Source organism: Podarcis vaucheri (assembly GCF_965113315.1).
Source record: "Podarcis vaucheri genome assembly, chromosome: 6".
NCBI lineage: Eukaryota > Metazoa > Chordata > Lepidosauria > Squamata > Lacertidae > Podarcis > Podarcis vaucheri.
The window spans coordinates 28,848,506-28,867,151 of NC_138764.1; the positions used below are offsets into that span (position 1 = coordinate 28,848,506).

Sequence of the window (18,646 nt, forward strand, 5' to 3'; positions counted from 1 at the left end):
CGTGCTCTGGTCCATGGGGTCACAAAGAGTCGGACACGAACAACAACCACAACAACAACAACAACAACAACAACAACAACAACAAAGGACTACAAAACCTTAGCAGGGAGGAGGAGCTGTGGGATTGTCAAATAAAGGTGTTTTACTACCCTAGGCAAAGATGGTGCCTCTCTTCCATTCCATGTGCAAAAGCCAACCATACTGGCAGCTGAGTCCTTTCAATGCTGTAACACATTCCCCTGCACCTGGTGGCACCAAGCTAGCTTAGTGGGAAAGCTGCATGGCTCATACACCTCTGTAGTACAACCTGTGCTCTGCTGTTCTGCTGCTCTGTACACCTCTGCATCTTCCACCTGAGACAGCGACCTCATTCTGCCCAATGATAGGGCCGGTTGCTCAGCCACCATAGATGACCACTGGGCTGCATGTGACTTGGTAGGTTGTACAGACCAGCAACAGTGTCTTCTTACTGCAAGACGTCAGCTTTAATAGACCAGGAGGTAACAGAATGGAGATGTCACTGGCCCACATTTTATTTATGTTACAAACAGTTGTAGCTTTGATAAGCTGGGCTTATTCCAGCTTCCAATGCTTCTAGCTATTCAAAACCCATCAAAATTGGTCCCTTTGGCTCTGTTTTGTTTTGCTTTTATTGTTCTTGTTATACCACATGCCCTCCGCCATAACAATAATAAACACAATGGATAAAAGAGCATTGTGGACTTCATATAATTCAGTACTAAACCTTTTTTCCAGAAAGCCCTAAGGCAAGTCTTTCCACGGACCTTTCCAAATAATAAATACACCTTTCTTATTCCTTTTTTATGGAGGATCCAGACATCTTTCTTTGAGGCTGCACTTTTCTGTGGTGGGAGTGTTGCACTTTCCCAGCCTTTGTGCTGAAGTATTTTGTTACTGGGAAACCGCAGCTTTTCTTGCTCCAGAAAATGCATTTTGAGTTAACGTGAGTGTCGTGCGTGCTATGGTTTGAATCCCCCTTTGCAATGTGTATTTTTTAAAAAAGATTTTGTGACAAAATAGATTGTATTTGTTACCTTTTCAGCATTTGAATTATTTTTAGAAAATTATAAGTCAATCTTATTTTTCAGTATCTTAGGTAAAGCCCTGAAACAAAATGTTGTTTCTGTTCCAGGCACTTCAATCCAGTCTCCCTCAGTGGAGTTGGGTGGGGTAGACACGTTAGTAAAAAGGTAAAGGTACCCCTGCCCGTACGGGCCAGTCTTGACAGACTCTAGGGTTGTGCGCCCATCTCACTTAAGAGGCCGGGAGCCAGCGCTGTCCGCAGACACTTCCGGGTCACGTGGCCAGCGTGACAAGCTGCATCTGGCGAGCCAGCGCAGCACACAGAACGCCGTTTACCTTCCGCTAGTAAGCGGTCCCTGTTTATCTACTTGCACCCGGGGGTTCTTTCGAACTGCTAGGTTGGCAGGCGCTGGGACCGAACAACGGGAGCGCACCCCGCCGCGGGGATTCGAACCGCCGGCCATGCGATCGGCAAGTCCTAGGCGCTGAGGTTTTACCCACAGCGCCACCCGCGTCAGACACGTTAGTACTCAGTCATAACTACTACAGTTTTAATAAGGCAGCATTATCCATTCTGACCGGTATTTGTCACAATTAGCACCGTTTCCATTCCACTGCAGTTAGATTTCTACCAAACACTATGTTATAGGTCTCAATGTCTGCTATTCAATGTAAGTTGCATAACTATTTACCTGACTTATGTGACTTACATTCATTTCAATGTAAAAAAAGTGTCAGGACACCGTAAAAAAAAGAGTTACTAATTATGCACTATTTGCAGACTTGAAACAACAGTGTGAATGTATACCCACTGTATTTACTTGACTGATTTCTGTTCCCGACTATTGCTGTAAGTTGCAGCCATTTCTGCTTCCTTTTCCATTTTTGGCAGAATTTTCTGACATCTGTAATAACTAAATTAAAATCTTTGATTTCTCCATTGATTTAATCTTTGGCAGGTCTCACTTCGCTTCCCTGGGGACCTATAAAAATAGCTTTGCATTGTGACCAGGAAATGACCAATTCAGACAATGAGATTGTTCTCTCCACCTTTAAATATCTATATCTCTGTCCTCCTTTTCTAAGCAGCCCATTCCATTTCCCTTCCACCTAGTTTTCTGTTTTTCCTCTCTCAGCAGTATGGCAGAATTCCATGGACAGTGAGGATGCTTGATCCTCATGGGGCTGTTTTGGGGGATCCCCAATCCCAAGGGTAGTTTTTTTTCTTAAAAAGAAAAAAGTACTTCTGCAAACAAAGTTAACCCAAGTCTGCTGATACCTCCCTTCTGTGTATGGCTCTTGCCATTTTGGCTACATAAGCAATAGCTTAAGGACGGAATGACAATAAATGAAAATTATGCTGTGTATAAGCTGTTCTTTGAATCGGAAGGTCGGCAGTTTGAATCCACGCGACGCAGTGAGCTCCGGTTGCTCTGTCCCAGCTCCTGCCAACCTAGCAGTTTGAAAGCATACCAGTGCAAGTAGATAAATAGGTACCGCTGTGGCAGGAAAGTAAACAGTGTGTCCGTGCACTTTGGTTTCCGTCACGGTGTTCCGTTGTGCCAGAAGCGGTTTAGTCATGCTGGCCACATGACCCGGAAAGCTGTCTGTGGACAAGCACCATCTCCCTCGGCCTAAAGTGACATGAGCACCACACCCCATAGTCACCTTTGACTGGACTTAACCATCCAGGGGTCCTTTACCTTTTACCTTTACCTTACTTTCAGTTATTCTAATGTTTTAAGTTAGTAGTATAGATGGTTACTTCAACGGGCCTATAATTATGGGTATGTATAGGATTGTTCTGAAAGGATGTTGATATATTCATTTTATTAATTTCCCAGCTTTCTTCCAAGGAGTTCATAGTCCTACACCCCTCTTCCACTTTTAGGTCACACAGTGGGCTTCAGGGCTGAATGGGAAGAGCACTTTGTGCAGGTCTGTGCTGTGGAAGCAGCAGTTCATTCATTCATTCATTCATTCATTCATGCATGCATGCATGCATTTGTATATTGCCTTTCTGCCAAGGCAGTATAGAATTTTAAAGAACTTAGACAAATGCTTTAACTTGTGAATCTGGCCAGGTGGGGAGGGTACAGTCCATCTGGATAAGGCCCTGATGTCTTCAGCTGCCTTCCTCACTCTCTTCATCCTCCTCCTCACAGGGCAGATGGTGTTTGTTGGTGGGCCCTCAAATATATTTGTTGTCAGTTTGACCATTCTCTTTAATATGTACCTGGTACAATGTACAGGAAATGCTGAAGTGTGTGTGTGTGTGTGTAGTTTAGTAGGCCCATCCCCACCATATACATGAATCAGGGAATGGGTAGGCTAATATGGCACATTGCAAGCTGTTATGTTTGTGTTCAGGGGGGAGCAATTCATAACCAGGACTTCAAAATCCTTCCTTTATTGTAACTGAAGGAAAAGTTCCACCTGAAAGCTACAAGCAGAAGAGAAGTACAGGAGCCCAGTTAGGGTTGTGTGTGTGTGTGTGTGTGTGTGTGTGTGTGTGTGTACACACACACACACTAACTTAACCCATTGGTTCATACACACCTGTTCTTGAAGTAGCCACAGGTCCCTAATTTGTGGAATTCATTCTCCACAGAGATGTATATGGCACCTTCATTAGATGAATGCTGAAGATGCCCCTTTTAACATTGGCTGTTGACACCTGGGATATGTATTTTAGGAGCCACCCTATTTCCTTGGTTGTAATTGTCAGTATGTATATTCTCGATTTGTGTCATATGTCCAGTACCCATGGATGTCCACAAGGCACTGAATGCCTGAGTAGGGCTTGAAAGTGTTGCCTGCTCCTCTTACTCCCCTCCACCTATAAAGTAAGGACAGAGCACATCCTTAGAGGACTTACTGACTTTGCATATGGGTAGGAATTGGGTGGTAAAGCTCAACTGTGGTGTAATGGGCTGTGGCATTTCAGACTGGAGGTAAAGGATGCCAGTTTTGCATGTTCCCTCATGTAAAAGCTCCCTGCAAGTAGATAACTAGTACACCAGGAAGGAGGAGCTTGCCTCTCCCTCCAACTACTGTGCTAGTTTTCTGTTTGCAGTGAGAGAGTTTGGTTTTAATTGTAGAGGAACATTAAAAGATGTTGTTATCACCACAATCCAGAGTCGTTCCATCTGTTCCACTGCCACTAGGATTCTACCCTCGCTTTCTGCTGCCTCTGCATATCCAGTCTAGGTGAGACATTTTAATTTGACACTGACTTTTTCAAAACCAGCGTGCTTCCCAGATCTATTTTCAGCTCTGCTAATGACTAGTCTGCTTTGCAATATCTACTCTCTACCTCACAAAGTCCTCTGAGGCTTGAAAGGTTTTGGAGGTAGCAAAATGCCTTGCAGTCTTGTTTCTTCATATTTCTGCGATGATTTTTTAAAAAATTATTAACTCTCTTGCATCTCGTTCAAAGCCTTTGCTGCCTTGTGTCTGGGAAGGGCTGCATGAGATTAACCCTAGAGAAAAGCCAAGCAGTGTGAAATCCAATAATTGTAGACATTGTAGACATCTTTTCGTTTTTTAAAACAAAAGATGTCAGTGCTATCCTTTTCCTAAAACAATTAAAACATAACTGCACATCTGTGCTAGAAATACTGTACTGTGTCACTTAAAAGCTAACTTCTAGCCCAATGCATGCTTTCTCTGTTGTGTCTTGGGTGTGTTGAATGGTTTTGTCTAATGCTTTTATTAGGCGATTTGTTTTGGGTCTGGGTTGTGCTGTCACTTTTCTGTCTGTGGACAGTTGGCAGTTGCGAAGGCTACAACTTAGTCTGCATTTCTTGTATGTCCAGGAGTGATGCCAAAGTTACCAGAGTATAATTATCCATCAGTAGTTAACGTGGTAACATCAAAGAAGAAATAAAAAAATTCCTTCCAGTAGCACCTTAAAGACCAACTAAGTTAGTTCTTGGTATGAGCTTTCGTGTGCATGCACACTTCTTCAGATACACTGAAACAGAAGTTGCCAGATCCTTCTATATAGTAAGAAGGTGGGGAGTGGAGTTACTCAGAAGGGTGGTGGGAATGGGAGATAGGCAGATAGCTGAGAGAGCCAGGCTCACTATATAGAAGGATCTGGCAACTTCTGTTTCAGTGTATCTGAAGAAGTGTGCATGCACACGAAAGCTCATACCAAGAACTAACTTAGTTGGAATTTTTTTATTTTGACTATGGCAGACCAACACGGCTACCTATCTACTACATCAAAGAAGAAGACACTTGTGAGGTTGTGGTTCCTCTTCTGCAGTTAGAAAACATCACACCTTGCATCTTGTGTGGGCATGAGTGTCAATCACAGGTCAAAGTCAGGATTAACTTTGCATGACATGCATGGCCTGCCATTTGTTTTATTTTATTCTTTATTTATTGTCAGCTTTGCACTCCGCCTTTCAGCAGACAAGCTCCTTTGGCCAAGTTGAAGTAAAGTGCTGATCCAGCCATCATTCCACTTGGGTAAATTGTGCTCTGCAAACGTATGCAGCAAAACAGGGGTTTGGTGTCCAAATCCTTGCACAGATATTCACATAGTGGAACACACAACCCATCCAATGAAAAACTGCCCTGTTCACCATGGCTCCATCTCCAGGGTCGAAATCAGGGTGAGGCATGATTACTAACACAATGAAAGTAAGGTCTGCTTTGGCCCTTAGTGAGGAGTGAGAGGAGAAACAGTAACCTCTCATATCTTAGCCCACATAAGCAGGCTATAAGTAAGCCTTGTGCATTTGGATATTCCTTGCTGGATCAGGACCTCTGCCCTTTTTGAATAGAAATTAAAAAGGCACAAAGGGTGAATTGTTTCATTTTCTTTTTATAGATGTTGGGGTGCAGGTATTTTAGAGATTTCCGTTCCATATGAAAGCTTTGTAGCACTGCTCTTCTAGGTCATCTGGTTCCTCTGACGGAAGTAAGGAGACACCACAGCTTGGTGGGAGAATAATGCTTTGCAGACACAAGGTCCCAGCTTCAGCCCTGCCAGCCACAGCACTAATGAGGCACAAGAAGCACAACTGGTGCCTCTTTGCCATGCCTCTGACATCAGAACATCCTCTTGCTGTCTTCAGCTGAATGCAGCAAAGTACCCACTAAGTCAGGGCTGTGCAACAGGTCGACAGAACTTTAGGTCTTCCTACCCCCAAAGAAGCTCAACAACTTTGGTCAATCCAGTGGGTAGATCATTACCAATTTTGTTATAGGGGGAGTAGATTGCAGTCTCTTGGGAGCTGGACTTGCCTGCACTAAGTGAATGTAGCTGAACAGCCAATGGGTGTACTAACATAAGCCTGAGGCATCATCTGTTCCCTCCATACATATTCACCGACCACATGGAGGGATTGATCTGAAAAGGGCCATAGAGATGGCACCAACTGCAACTGTAGTATATCATTGGCACAGATATTTCCTAGAGTAAATTGCCATTTCTGGAAAAGATGAGATTAGGCTATACTCTGCTGTACTTTTTTCAATGCGTGCTAGGAACCTTTTTGTTCAAGCAAGCCTACCCTGCTATGGTAAAGCTGGCGTGTATTTTGATATAATATATTTTAAACCGCTGGCTTTACTTTTTTGAATTTTTTAGGTCAAACTGTTTTTAAGCTGCTGATTTTTGTCTGTAATTTTATGTAAACTACTTAAGAGATTTTGTGCAATGGAACACTGTACAGATTCTATTTAATAAATAAACACCATACTTTTCGCTCTATAAGACACACTTTTTCCCTCCTAAAAAGTAAGGGGAAATGTGTGTGCGTCTTATGGAGCGAAGGCAGGCTGCGCAGCTATCCCAGAAGCCAGAACAGCAAGAGGGATCGCTGAACTCCCTCTCGCTGTTCTAGTTTCTGGCTTAGCCGTGCACAGCCTCTTCAGGGCAATGGGGGAGCCTTCATCCCGCTGCCCTGAAGTGGCTGTACAACTATCCCAGAAGCCAGAACAGTGAGAGGGATTGCTGAGCTCCCTCTCGCTGTTCTAGCTTCTGGCTTAGCCACGCTCTGTCCCTTCCCCTACCTCCCGCAAAAGCCAGCAAGAGCCGCACTCCCTTTAAAGAGCCGCGCAGACAGGCTGCCCTTCTCCCTCCTCGGGGAAAAGCCTACAAGCGCCGCACACACACTCCACGCGGCTCATGAAAGGGAGCACTGAGCAGAGCCTGGGATGCATACAGGCTCTGCTCAGCGCTCCCTTTAAATAATTTTTCCCCCTTGCATTTCCCCCTTTAAAACTAGGTGCGCCTTATGGTCGGGTGCGTCTTATGCAGCAAAGAATACGGTAAATGGTCATCTGCCAATGAAACCCCATTTCTCTTTCTCTCCGTTCTGTGCTTGTTTATTATAGTATCCCATTATTTCTTGTTCACAGACTCAAATCAGCCCCAAAGAAGGCTGGCAAGTCTATAGTTCTGCCCAAGACCCAGATGGAAGATGTATTTGCACTGTGGTTGCTCCAGAACAAAACCTTTGCTCCAGAGATGCCAAAAGCAAGCAGCTTAGACAACTACTGGAAAAGGTGAGTATGGTCACCAGATAACATTCGTTTTGCCTATTAAGATGCTCATGGAAATATGTTCTTTCACTCGCTTTTAAATAATATTTTTATTTTACATCCACTTTCTCTTCTTAATGTTAAACAACACAGGGCAATGAGCACCGGACACAGAGGGTGACAATATGTAGCAAACATACTACGTAGACAAAGTCTGCCCATAATTTGGGCAAAAGCGTGTGCTTCCCCACAAATTGCAATTAGTGGTGCTGACAGTGTCCCAAATAAGTGTTTTGTGAAAAAGAGCTTCTGTGGGCAACAAAAAAAGAACTTTTTAATAATCACCGTAATCTCTTTTGTAGATTTGCAATTTATATTGTAATTTTGTGTGCCATGCTGAAAACAGAAATTGTTGCGCTAGATAATAAAGAGTTCTAAGGATAATCAGGCATTAGTGGCCGGTTTTCCAATTTTAGCTTTTAATAATCTAAAGACAAATGGTGATACTCAGTGCTACATAATTGCCACAGCCAACTTAGTAATTCCCAAATTGAGTGCCATGAAAGAACTGCTGTGAGAAATGAATTTATAATGAAGCACCCATTCTGTGCCCCAGCTCAACTTCATCGTGACATCTTGGCTGCCATATCTTTGACTGATTCACTAGACCTTGCTTGCTTCCAGTCAACCACATCTCTGCCTATGGTGATGTTTGGGGTCATTCAATCCTTACTGATGTGGAAAGAACTCAACCCTGGACACCCCTGTTGTTTGGCTCGGATGCCTGTCTTATTACTGATGACAGGGAGCTGTCCAGCAGATCTAAAGGATCTCTAATTGCTGAGGAGAAGTAGATGTTGCACCTGTGACTGCTAAGCACAAATTGTGCCGTTTTATTACTCACTCTGCTGCCTATCCCATTTTTTTTTGGGGGGGGGAGTGTTAACCTTGCTCTGGAGCATGTGTCTCTGTCTTCCTCTTTCCAGTCTCCGGAATATGACGCTTCCTGCTGCTACATGGTCATTATCCCTTTGGCTCTGGGCTTCTGCACAGAGTAATTTTTTAGGGGAGATATTAGAGGGTATGGAGGTGGTGCTGAGGACCAGTCAAGGATACACTGCCCCCCAGATTTGCAATCAACACAAGGTAATATCACCAAGCCAACTATCTGTAAACAAACAATAAATGTCCATAAAAGTGGCAAAGTACTTTATTTCCCAACTAGTTTTTATCTTTGTTGTTGTTTAGTCGTTTAGTCATGTCCAACTCTTCGTGACCCCATGGACCAGAGAACGCCAGGCACTACTGTCTTCCACTGCCTCCCAGAGTTTCATCAAATTCATGTTGGTAGCTTCTGTAACACTTTCCAACCATCTCATCCTCTGTCGTCCCCTTCTCCTTGTGCCCTCAATCTTTCCCAGCATCAGGGTCTTTTCCAGGGAGTCTTCTCTTCTCATGAGGTGGCCAAAGTATTGGAGCCTCAGCTTCAGGATCTGTCCTTCCAGTGAGCACTCAGGGCTGATTTCCTTCAGAATGGATAGGTTTGATCTTCTTGCAGTCCATGGGACTCTCAAGAGTCTCCTCCAGCACCATAATTCAAAAACATCAATTCTTCGGCGATCAGCCTTCTTTATGGTCCAGCATTCACTTCCATACAGTGATCCATGAAGGAGAGATTTTATCTTAAACAATAACAAACACAGTAAATAAAGAGTTCATCCATATTTATGGATGTTTATTGTTTGTTTACAGATTGTTGCCTTGGCGATATTATCTTGTGTTGATTGCAGTGGTCATTGTATCACCACCCTGTTCATTATTTTATTGTTATACCCCAGATTGGCTGCCAGCTCTGATGGGCCATCATTTCCTGGACTATTTTTTAAATTAGTTTTTATTTTAAAATTTCGTGGGCTTGTGGTCTCAGGCTCAGTTGTCTACAACCAATGACCCTAGGTGAGAGTCAGTGATACCGTCAGAGGAAGTGGTCTCTCATTCTGAGTTAGTCCTGACACAATGAAATGTTGGGGCATGGCAGAGAGAAAAATAACCTGCAGAGGAGGCTACATATTGTATCTCTTCATGAGCCACTGCTTCCAGGCAGCAAGAGCTTCCCACCCCTTTGCAGGCAGGTATTTTAGATGTTTCTTCAACCCTGTACTTCTGTTATTATAACATTTGCTGACAAATAATAAGCGCCTTGATGTTCTTCTTGTTGTGCTGACTGACATGGTTCCTGACAGACTTACACATAAGTGCTCAGTAGTAAGTCCCAGAGTTTTAGTGGGACTTACTCCCAGGTAAGTGAGCTTACGGCTGCAGTCTGAATTGTCCACAATTTGCCACGTGAAAAGGTAGCAACCCTATGACCTTTCTGTAATACCCTTTTACGTCAAAAGTCCTTCTTTTGGTGGCCAGTGTCTACACTCAGGAAATGACAAACCCTCTTCAATTTAGCTGAAAGAAATGCTCTTGAAATAGGCTACACTTAACGTGGTAGGCTATTCCTGTTGAAGATCTGGAATCTGATATTATTGAACTGTTTCTGTAGGTTTTTTACGGTATCTCTTCCATACACCAAATTAATAAGGAGTGGCAGTAAATAAATTTATACAGAATAAAGGGGGTAGCCCACTACCAACAAACAAGCGATCAAATGAATGAATTAATGCAGTGTTTGTTTTCATGTGATGCATCAAAGCATGGAATCCTTCTCTCCTCAGTAGAGTTTCTCCACAGAGAAACCCTGGCTCCAGAGATAAGGTGTGAGTCAAGGCTGTATTCTGCTCTGGTCAGACCTCACCTGGAGTACTGTGTCCAGTTCTGGGCACCACAATTCAAGAAGGACACTGACAAACTGGAACGTGTCCAGAGGAGAGCAAGGGGTGATATGATAGCCATGTTCAAATATATAAAAGGATGTCACATAGAGGAGGGAGAAAGGTTGTTTTCTGCTGCTCCAGAGAAGCGGACACGGAGCAATGGATCCAAACTACAAGAAAGAAGATTCCACCTAAACATTAGGAAGAATTTCCTGACAGTAAGAGCTGTTCGACAGTGGAATTTGCTGCCCAGGAGTGTGGTGGAGTCTCCTACTTTGGAGGTCTTTAAGCAGAGGCTTGACAAGCATATGTCAGGAGTGCTCTGATGGTGTTTCCTGCTTGGCAGGGGGTTGGACTCGATGGCCCTTGTGGTCTCTTCCAACTCTATGATTCTATGATTCTATTCTATGATTCTAAGGCTAGTCATCAATTGTGCAATAATCAATTGCAGAAAAGTAGACAAGAGATCCATATGTGTGGACCAGTTCTAAGAAATCACAACATGAGGGCAAACCAGGAGAAAGGCAATATTCCACATCAATAGGCACACATAGCCACAAGGCTTTTAAAAACAGCTGGGTTGTCGTTCTGCTGTTCCTCGAAGTTTCAGATGTTACATTGGCTCAGGCAGTTTCAGATGTTACATTGGCTCAAGCATTGTGAAATAAAAGCAAACTTTCTTCCAGAATAAAAGAATTCATGAGCACGGTGGTGGAGGGTGAGGTTATAGACTTCAGTTTTAAAATAATAAGGGAATATTTGTGTAGCTGCTCCTGTTCCAGGTTCGTTTGTTAACAGACAAAGGGACCGTGCCATTTACACTCTTGCACTAAAATGCTCTCAAGGCCTTCCGGCAATTTCGCAGCACTGATGTTTTCCATAACCATAGCTATAAACTGCATCCTTGATAGACAACCTATTGAAGTAAAGTAGATCACTTCCAGAATAACAAAAGCATAATATGGGGCCTTCTGAATCTACTTCACCCAGTATTTCCTGTTGGTACAGACATCTCTAGGCTGCTTCTCTGGAAAGGCAGAAAGGCAACAGTGCTTCACCATGATTTGTCTCCCAGAAACTGGTTCTCAGAGCTGTTAAGCCTCTGGCCATGTAGTTTTTCTTGGCTCTGCCCTCCAGTTCAATAAGACTCTTCTTGGTGAATGAGTTCATGTTTGTGAAATCGGAAGGACACTGCAATTTGTATACGGAGCCCAAAGAGCCTGTGCCTCCACCCCCTTTATTAAGAACTCAACAAGAAGATCCACTGAAACTGTGATATCTTTGCGCAATCGTCAATTCTATTTATGTTACATATAAGGTAGCTAAATTCCTTGTCTCTTTAATATAAATGTGGAAGCAGATGGCAAAGTGAGAAATTCTTTTTTGGGTTCTTCAGTAAATTCATCCATATCTTTTTAATGCATATTATTCGAGTGTAACAAATTATATTGGTCTGTGACTGTAATCAATACAGTTTTTAAAGGGTTAACTGCCCATTAGTTAAAACCTGACCTTTACTCTATGAATTTGTCCAGTTCAGACATTAAATCAAATTGTAGTGTGTTTTGTGATTTTTACCATAAGTCCCACCCTTGCCACAGGTCTTGCTTAGAAAACCCAAAATATTCTGCACAAGCTCAGACTGCTCCTGTATTTTTAGCAATGTGTACAGCAGTGGCAAAAAACCACCAACCCTCCCCTTTTCAACAGTATATTTTGGCACTCCTCACAAAAAGCATACTCGCTTGCTCTCGCTCTTCATTGACTTTGCTTGCTCTCAGTGACAACATCATGTAGGCAAATCTGATTGGCTACTTAGCCATGTGACATTATCCTATTCACTGTGTGATCCCAGATTGTGAGGAATCAATCGTGTGACTAATCTGGGAAGTAGGCAGAAGGAACGGCCTGGGAAACAAAATGGCACCAAAGTAGTGGCAGCAATGATGGGAAACAGTGGGTTGTATTCAACTAAATTTTACTCAAAGTAGGCCCATTGGAATTATCGTATTTTTCTCTCTATAACACTCACATTTTTTCTCCTAAAAAGTAAGGGGAAGTGTCTGTGCGTGTTATTGAGCGAATGTGTGGTCCCTGGAGCCGACTGGCCCGAGTCCAGGGGCAAAAATCAGGCAAAAATCAGATCGGAGGAGGGGAGGCTGCTGCTTTCCTGCATTCTGCCTCAGGGTCTTACTGCCCACCCATCTCTGTTTTCGGTTGCTGTGTTTGCTCAAACGCAACAAAGAGCAGGGAAATCCCCTGCCCTCCTGGCAAGCAGAGAGGAAAGGAAAGGATCGTGTCCTTCCTTCTAATTCCTTCCTAGTAGCACTGCGCGCAGGCTCCAGCCCACCGGGCTCAGGTTCCGTCGGCTAGGAGCACAGCCGACAGCCACCACCACCTCCTCCTCTCTGTGCTGCTGCTGCTGCGTCCAGCATTCTAGGGACTCACAGGCAGCCGGAAAACATGCAGGTGGGAGAGAGAGAGAAAGAGAGAGAGGGCTGGCTTGGGTGGGTGGGTGGGGGGAAACTTTTGCCTTCCTTTCCTCCCTCCCGTTAAACCCCTCTCCTGCATTGTTAGCCAGCTGCACACCCCTCTCGTGCTCTTTGTCCCTTCTGTGTTTTTCCTTCCCTCTCCACTTAAAACGTGGTTACAAAGCATGGATCCACATGGATCCTCAGGATCTTTGCATTGGGTCACCCCAAATTCACCATCAGATCACATAGCATGTCCATGGCTACAGCCTGCACCAAAAAAATCACGCACCCACTGTTGCCTGGGGCCACAATGGCACAAAAACGTGGTTACAAAGCATGGATCCACATGGATTCCCAGGATTTTTGCATTGGGCTACCCCAAACTCACAATCAAATCACATGTCTGTGGCCACAGCATGAAGCACAAAAATCATACACCCACTGTTTCATTCAGAATTTTTTTTCTTGTTTTCCTCCTCTAAAAACTATGTGCGTGTTATGGTCAGGTGAATGATATAGAGCGAAAAATACGGTAATGCTCCTTAAGCTCAGGGGGGTAGAATAATGACTACTACTAATCAGTGTTTCTGGAACTATTTCTTCCCCATAGTATTTTCAGCCACAAAAGCAAATCTGAATGAATGAGTACAGCCCTAATAAAATTATTTTAATTTAATCACATTGAGTATGCAAGGAATTTCCCTTTTATGTCGCATTGAATCTTCTTACAGATTCAGATTAACAACAACTCTAGCAAAACAAACAGCCCTAGTTTTGTCACAGTTCTAAGGGGTGTTTTATTTGCTTGACTTGCATAGCGACAAGGATAATAAAAGTTGTGGATTTGCTATTATCACTGGCAGTTTCTCAAAAAGCGCTAAGAGCTAGATAAGTAGCAAATCTGCATTTTGATGAAATACCAGCTTTGCAGTCTTTTTAAACTAGGAGCAGAGTTACAGAAGATTAAGTAATCACAAATCCATAGCATTGTTTTCTCTGCATCTGTGGGAATTTCTGACCCAACCTATCTCTCAGGGCTGAGTTGGTTTACAAATTTAAAAGTTTAAAGTACGCCTTGCTGCATCAGGCCAGAGGTCCACCTACTCTAGGGTAGTCATTTAAGCAGCACCAAAAATGAGGAAATGCATTACCAAAGAAGAAGGCACCCACCTGCATACAAGTTGCACATGGATTCATTGCTATAACTTAGAAATAACATACACCTTACCCCAATGGAGAAGACTGTGACTGGGTGAGCTGTGTGCTTGCTCAGACCTGCTGTCCTATGGGGCGTGGGTGGTGCTGTGGTCTAAACCACTGAGCCTCTTGGGCTTGCTGATCAGAAGGTCAGTGGTTCGAATCCCCCGTAATGGGGTGAGCTCCTGTCGCTCTGATCCTAGCTCCTACCAACCTCGCAGATCGAAAGCATGCTGGTGCAAGTAGATAAATAGGTACTGCTGCAGCGGGAACATAAACAGTGTTTCTGTGCACTCTGGTTTCTGCCACAGTGTTCCGTTGCACCAGAAGCGGTTAAGTCATGCTGGCCACATGACTCAGAAAGCTGTCTGTGGACAAACATTGGCTCCCTCAGCCTGAAAGCGTGATGAGCACCACAACCCCATAGTCGCCTTTGACTGGACTTAACCATCCAGGGGTCCTTTTGTGGGATGTAATCCACTGGGAGCAGTCAAGTACAACATTACCTGTTTTGCTAGAGTGGTCATGCAGGGAATGTTAGTCCAGCCAGTCGCAACTTCCTGTTCCTCCTGACCTGGAGCATCCTTACTTGCATGTAACTAGTAGGTGGGCATGACCTTTCCAGACCTGGCAAAAGGCCAAGTCACTCAGCCACCTCCCTCTCTTTGGTCTTCTTTTTCGTCCTGCCAAATTCCTGATTCACCTGGACTATACTGCTGCAAGCCAGCAGTCCCCCAGGTTATCTCCCATATGGGGTAAACCTGTTTGTACAGCCTAAAGTTTGCCTTCAGGGAACACACTATGTTCTGCCTGATCGTGAGTAAAACTACTTTTTGTTACTTATGAATAAGACTGTTATGTCTTTATTCTTTTAGGAGGGATCAAAGGGGTCTTACCAGGAATAATAGAACATATCTCAATCTGGGCAAGCCAGATTGAATTGTTTGTTGTCTTAAAAGGCTCACACAAGTCTACAACGGGGGGGGGGTGAAGAAACTTCCTAGCGCAAGTTAGGAAGGATATTAATAATCAATATATCCTCTCTTACCACCCTCAACATTCCCTTTTTTAAAAAAAAAAATCATATTTTTTTTTGGTTTTACAAAAAAAATTTATAGACAATACAAACAAATAAAGAAACAAACAAACATGTATAATTTCATATCCTTTTTTCATAAACCTCACTTCTCCGACTCCCCCAAACCTCCCCTTTCTACATCCCGATTTCCAAAATTATTTTAGCAAATCCTAAACTCACCCTCAACATTCCCACACCTTTACCTTTCTTTACCTTTACCTGCTGTCCAGCGTCTAATTGCTAGTGGCCATCTGCATCTTGTTCTAGCACTGAAAGATGCCACTGGAAGCTCACAAGCAGACTATGAAAGTATTCCAAGGTATAATGCTTTTCAATATGGAGCTTCCTCCTGGCTGATAAAACAGCCATTTGTGAAGATGAAGCCAGGGAGTCAGTTGGCAAAGGTTGGAACTGAAGCACCATATACAGACTTCCATGTGGGCACCATGGCTCTCCACTCTGCAGTTACGATAATACGATACGATAATCTTTATTGTCATTGTCCCATACAGAACAACGAAATTGAAAAAAATCTACATCGGACATTCAAAAACCAACAAGCCTGCTATCCCAGCTATCCCAACCTGGTTAACCCCTTTAAAACTCTGATACCCCATAATTAAATACAATATACTCCCATAGAGACTACCTTACACTGCGTTTAAAACCAAAATTGCATTTAGATAGAAACTGTTTCTCAGGCGGCTAGTCCTAGTCTTTATAACCCTGTACCTTCTTCCAGAAGGCAGAAGCTGAAAGAGATCATTTCCGGGGTGCGCACTGTCCTGCGCTATCTCTAAAGCTTTCCTATGACACCTGGAAGCGTAGAGTTGATCCAAGGTGGGAAGAGTGCACCCAATCTCAAGGGGCTGGAGGAAGCTGCTTCCAGTACAGTGTGAGGAAGGCTGATTACAAAAGGAAATTTTGAGGCATTTGTGGGTACATGTCTGGACACGAGGGCTTGCTGCTGCTGCTGCTGCTTCTTCTTCTTCTTCTTCTTCTTCTTCTTCTTCTTCTTCCTCCTCCTCCTCCTCCTCCTCCTCCTCCTCCTCCTCCTCCTCCTCTTCTAGTTTCTCCTTTTATTTCAGTGAGAAGGAGATCCAATGTGCAGGTTGCACTTCCAAGTACTTGCAGAAGAAAACGCTAGCATAGTTCGGGGGGGGGGGGGATGAGACGCTTTGTACTTGAACAAATATCGCTGTCTGGCATCTTCCAAAGCACAGACACATCAAAAAGGAAAGTATCAGGAAAGTATAGAAATCGGGGACTTTGAAAGAAAAATAAATAAATGCACTCCAATGTATCAAGAGTCAGGGCTGAACTAAAGCCCTGACCCCACATCAAAGACCCTGATCCCAGTGTTTCAACAAATCCGGCAGTGATTCAGAGTGGGAGTGGGGAAGTACGTGATGTGGTGATGTCACACCAGCACTAAGATTGCCCAGAATTGATAGGGTAGGTGGGGGTGAACTTGACACGGAATAGCCATTTATGTCAGCAGTTCTGCTCCTCGGCTAGGAAGGTGGTTACACTTCTGGTCGTTTTTGTTGTTGTTGTTATTTAGTGGTTCTAAGGCTGCTGAGGTCTGAATATTGATGGAACCACTCTCACAATACTGTTGATATAGCAGAGTCCGTTTGCACAACGGAATGATGAATAGTACATGCCACATGCTTTTTGTTGCTTTATTTTCAGTTCATTGTAGAGAATTTACAAATATGCATCTTGCCTCTGCGGGAGCAGAGAAGCAACCGTCCTTCTCCTCGGAATAACGAACACCGAGAGAAAACAGTGATAAACAGGAAACTAGAGTACGTCACATCCAGCTTCCCATTCCCGTGGGAAAACCCAACAGTACTCTGACTGTGGAATGTAAACATTGTCTTGTGACAAGCACTTTGCTGCACAGTGAAGAGAGCAGAAACCAACATCCTCCCCCTTTCTGTGAACATCACTGGGCAGCGTGTTCGTACAATATCAGTACAAACCCAACTTCTGTACATAGGTACAGTGTTGATCCCTTGATACAATCTTGGACAATACATCAGCAAGAATTTCATTACCTGGCATATAGGACACCGTTACGAGTCCCTTCTGAATATGTTCCCTAGCATGTTGCAACTTCAATTGCAAGTGCTTCGTGCTTTGCTTACAACCTTCCGAATTCAGCAAAGCCAAACATGCTTTGTTGTCCTGATAAACCTGGATTGGACATTTGACAGGAATTTTCATGTCTTTGCACAATTGTAACAACCATTCACAATCCTTTAGTGAATAAGACAGTGCATTCAGTTCAGCTTCACAAGTACTTAAGCTAATTGTTGTTTGCTTCTTGCATGACCAATCAAATAGACCCTGATTGTACATGTAGCAAACTCCAGACGTACTTTTCCTGTCTGTAGTGTCACTTCCAAAACTTGCATCTGCAAAAATCTCAAGACCACCAGACTTCTGATTGTTAAATCTTAGTCTGTAATGCATAGTGCCTTTCAAATAGCGTGCTATGCGTTTCAGAGCTTTCCAATCCTTAACAGTAGGATTGTTAACTTGTCTGCTTAGCAAATTACAGCTAACAGCAATGTCAGGTCTTGAACATCTGGCAATGAAGTTTAACTTGCCTAGCACACTTCTGTACAGTGTAGTGTCAGAAAATGCTTCTTCAGTGTCTTCTACCTGATAACCTGTTGTCATCGGTGTGTCTACAGGGTTAGCATCCATCAGGTTTAGTTTGCTTAACACATCAGCAATTTTCCGTGACTGGTGTACTAGAATGTTACCACTTTGATCTTTCTCTATTTCCAGAGATAGGTAGTTGTTTACCTCACCAAGATCTTTCATGTCAAAGTGCTCTTTCAGTTGAGCTAGGGCATTATTGTACATTGTGACATCTTTCCAAAAGAATAAAATATCATCAACATAAAACAAACAATACAGCTTCTTTTGCCCCTCCTCTTTGACAAACACACATGGATCAGCTTTCCCTTGCTGAAAACCTAGAGAAAACAACGCTTCAGTGAGTTTTGTGTGCCAACACCGTGCACTTTGTTTGAGACCATAAAGGGACTTTTTCAGAGCACAAACAAATCCTTGTTTTACCTGTACGCCATCAGGTGGAAGCATATAAAGTGATTCACCTAGAGATCCGTACAAAAACGCTGTATTTACATCGTGGTGACTAATGTGTAGATTCTCCTCTGCAGCTAGCTTGAGCATAAGTCTAATGCTCTCATATCTCACCGTGGGTGAGTAGGTCTCGTGATAGTCTTCACCTGGTACCTGTGCAAAACCTCTGGCTACCAATCTGGCTTTGTGTCTGACTATCTTTCCATTTTGATCAGTCTTCGCTTTGAAGACCCATTTGCTTCCAAGTAGTTTCATTCCTGGAACTACTGGAACTAGCTCCCAAGTTTTGTTCCTTTCTAAGGAATCAAGCTCAGCCTTCATAGCATTTAACCAAGGCTCAGCTTCCTTAGAATCCAAATCCTGGATTTCTTGGAAACTTGAAGGTTCAAATACCTTCTTGGAGCTTT

The 18,646-nt window shown here is 43.5% G+C and overlaps 1 protein-coding gene across 3 annotated transcripts in view; it reads left to right on the top strand.

The window, feature by feature from the left end:
- The window catches only part of OLFM3 (olfactomedin 3), a 178,853-nt gene that overhangs the window by 119,016 nt on the left and 41,191 nt on the right, over positions 1-18,646 (top strand). For all 3 annotated transcript variants that reach the window (XM_082227944.1, XM_082227943.1, XM_082227945.1), the window contains exon 2: positions 7,423-7,569. In XM_082227944.1, the coding sequence (XP_082084070.1) occupies positions 7,423-7,569 (147 nt within the window). The remainder of the gene's footprint in view (positions 1-7,422; positions 7,570-18,646) is intronic.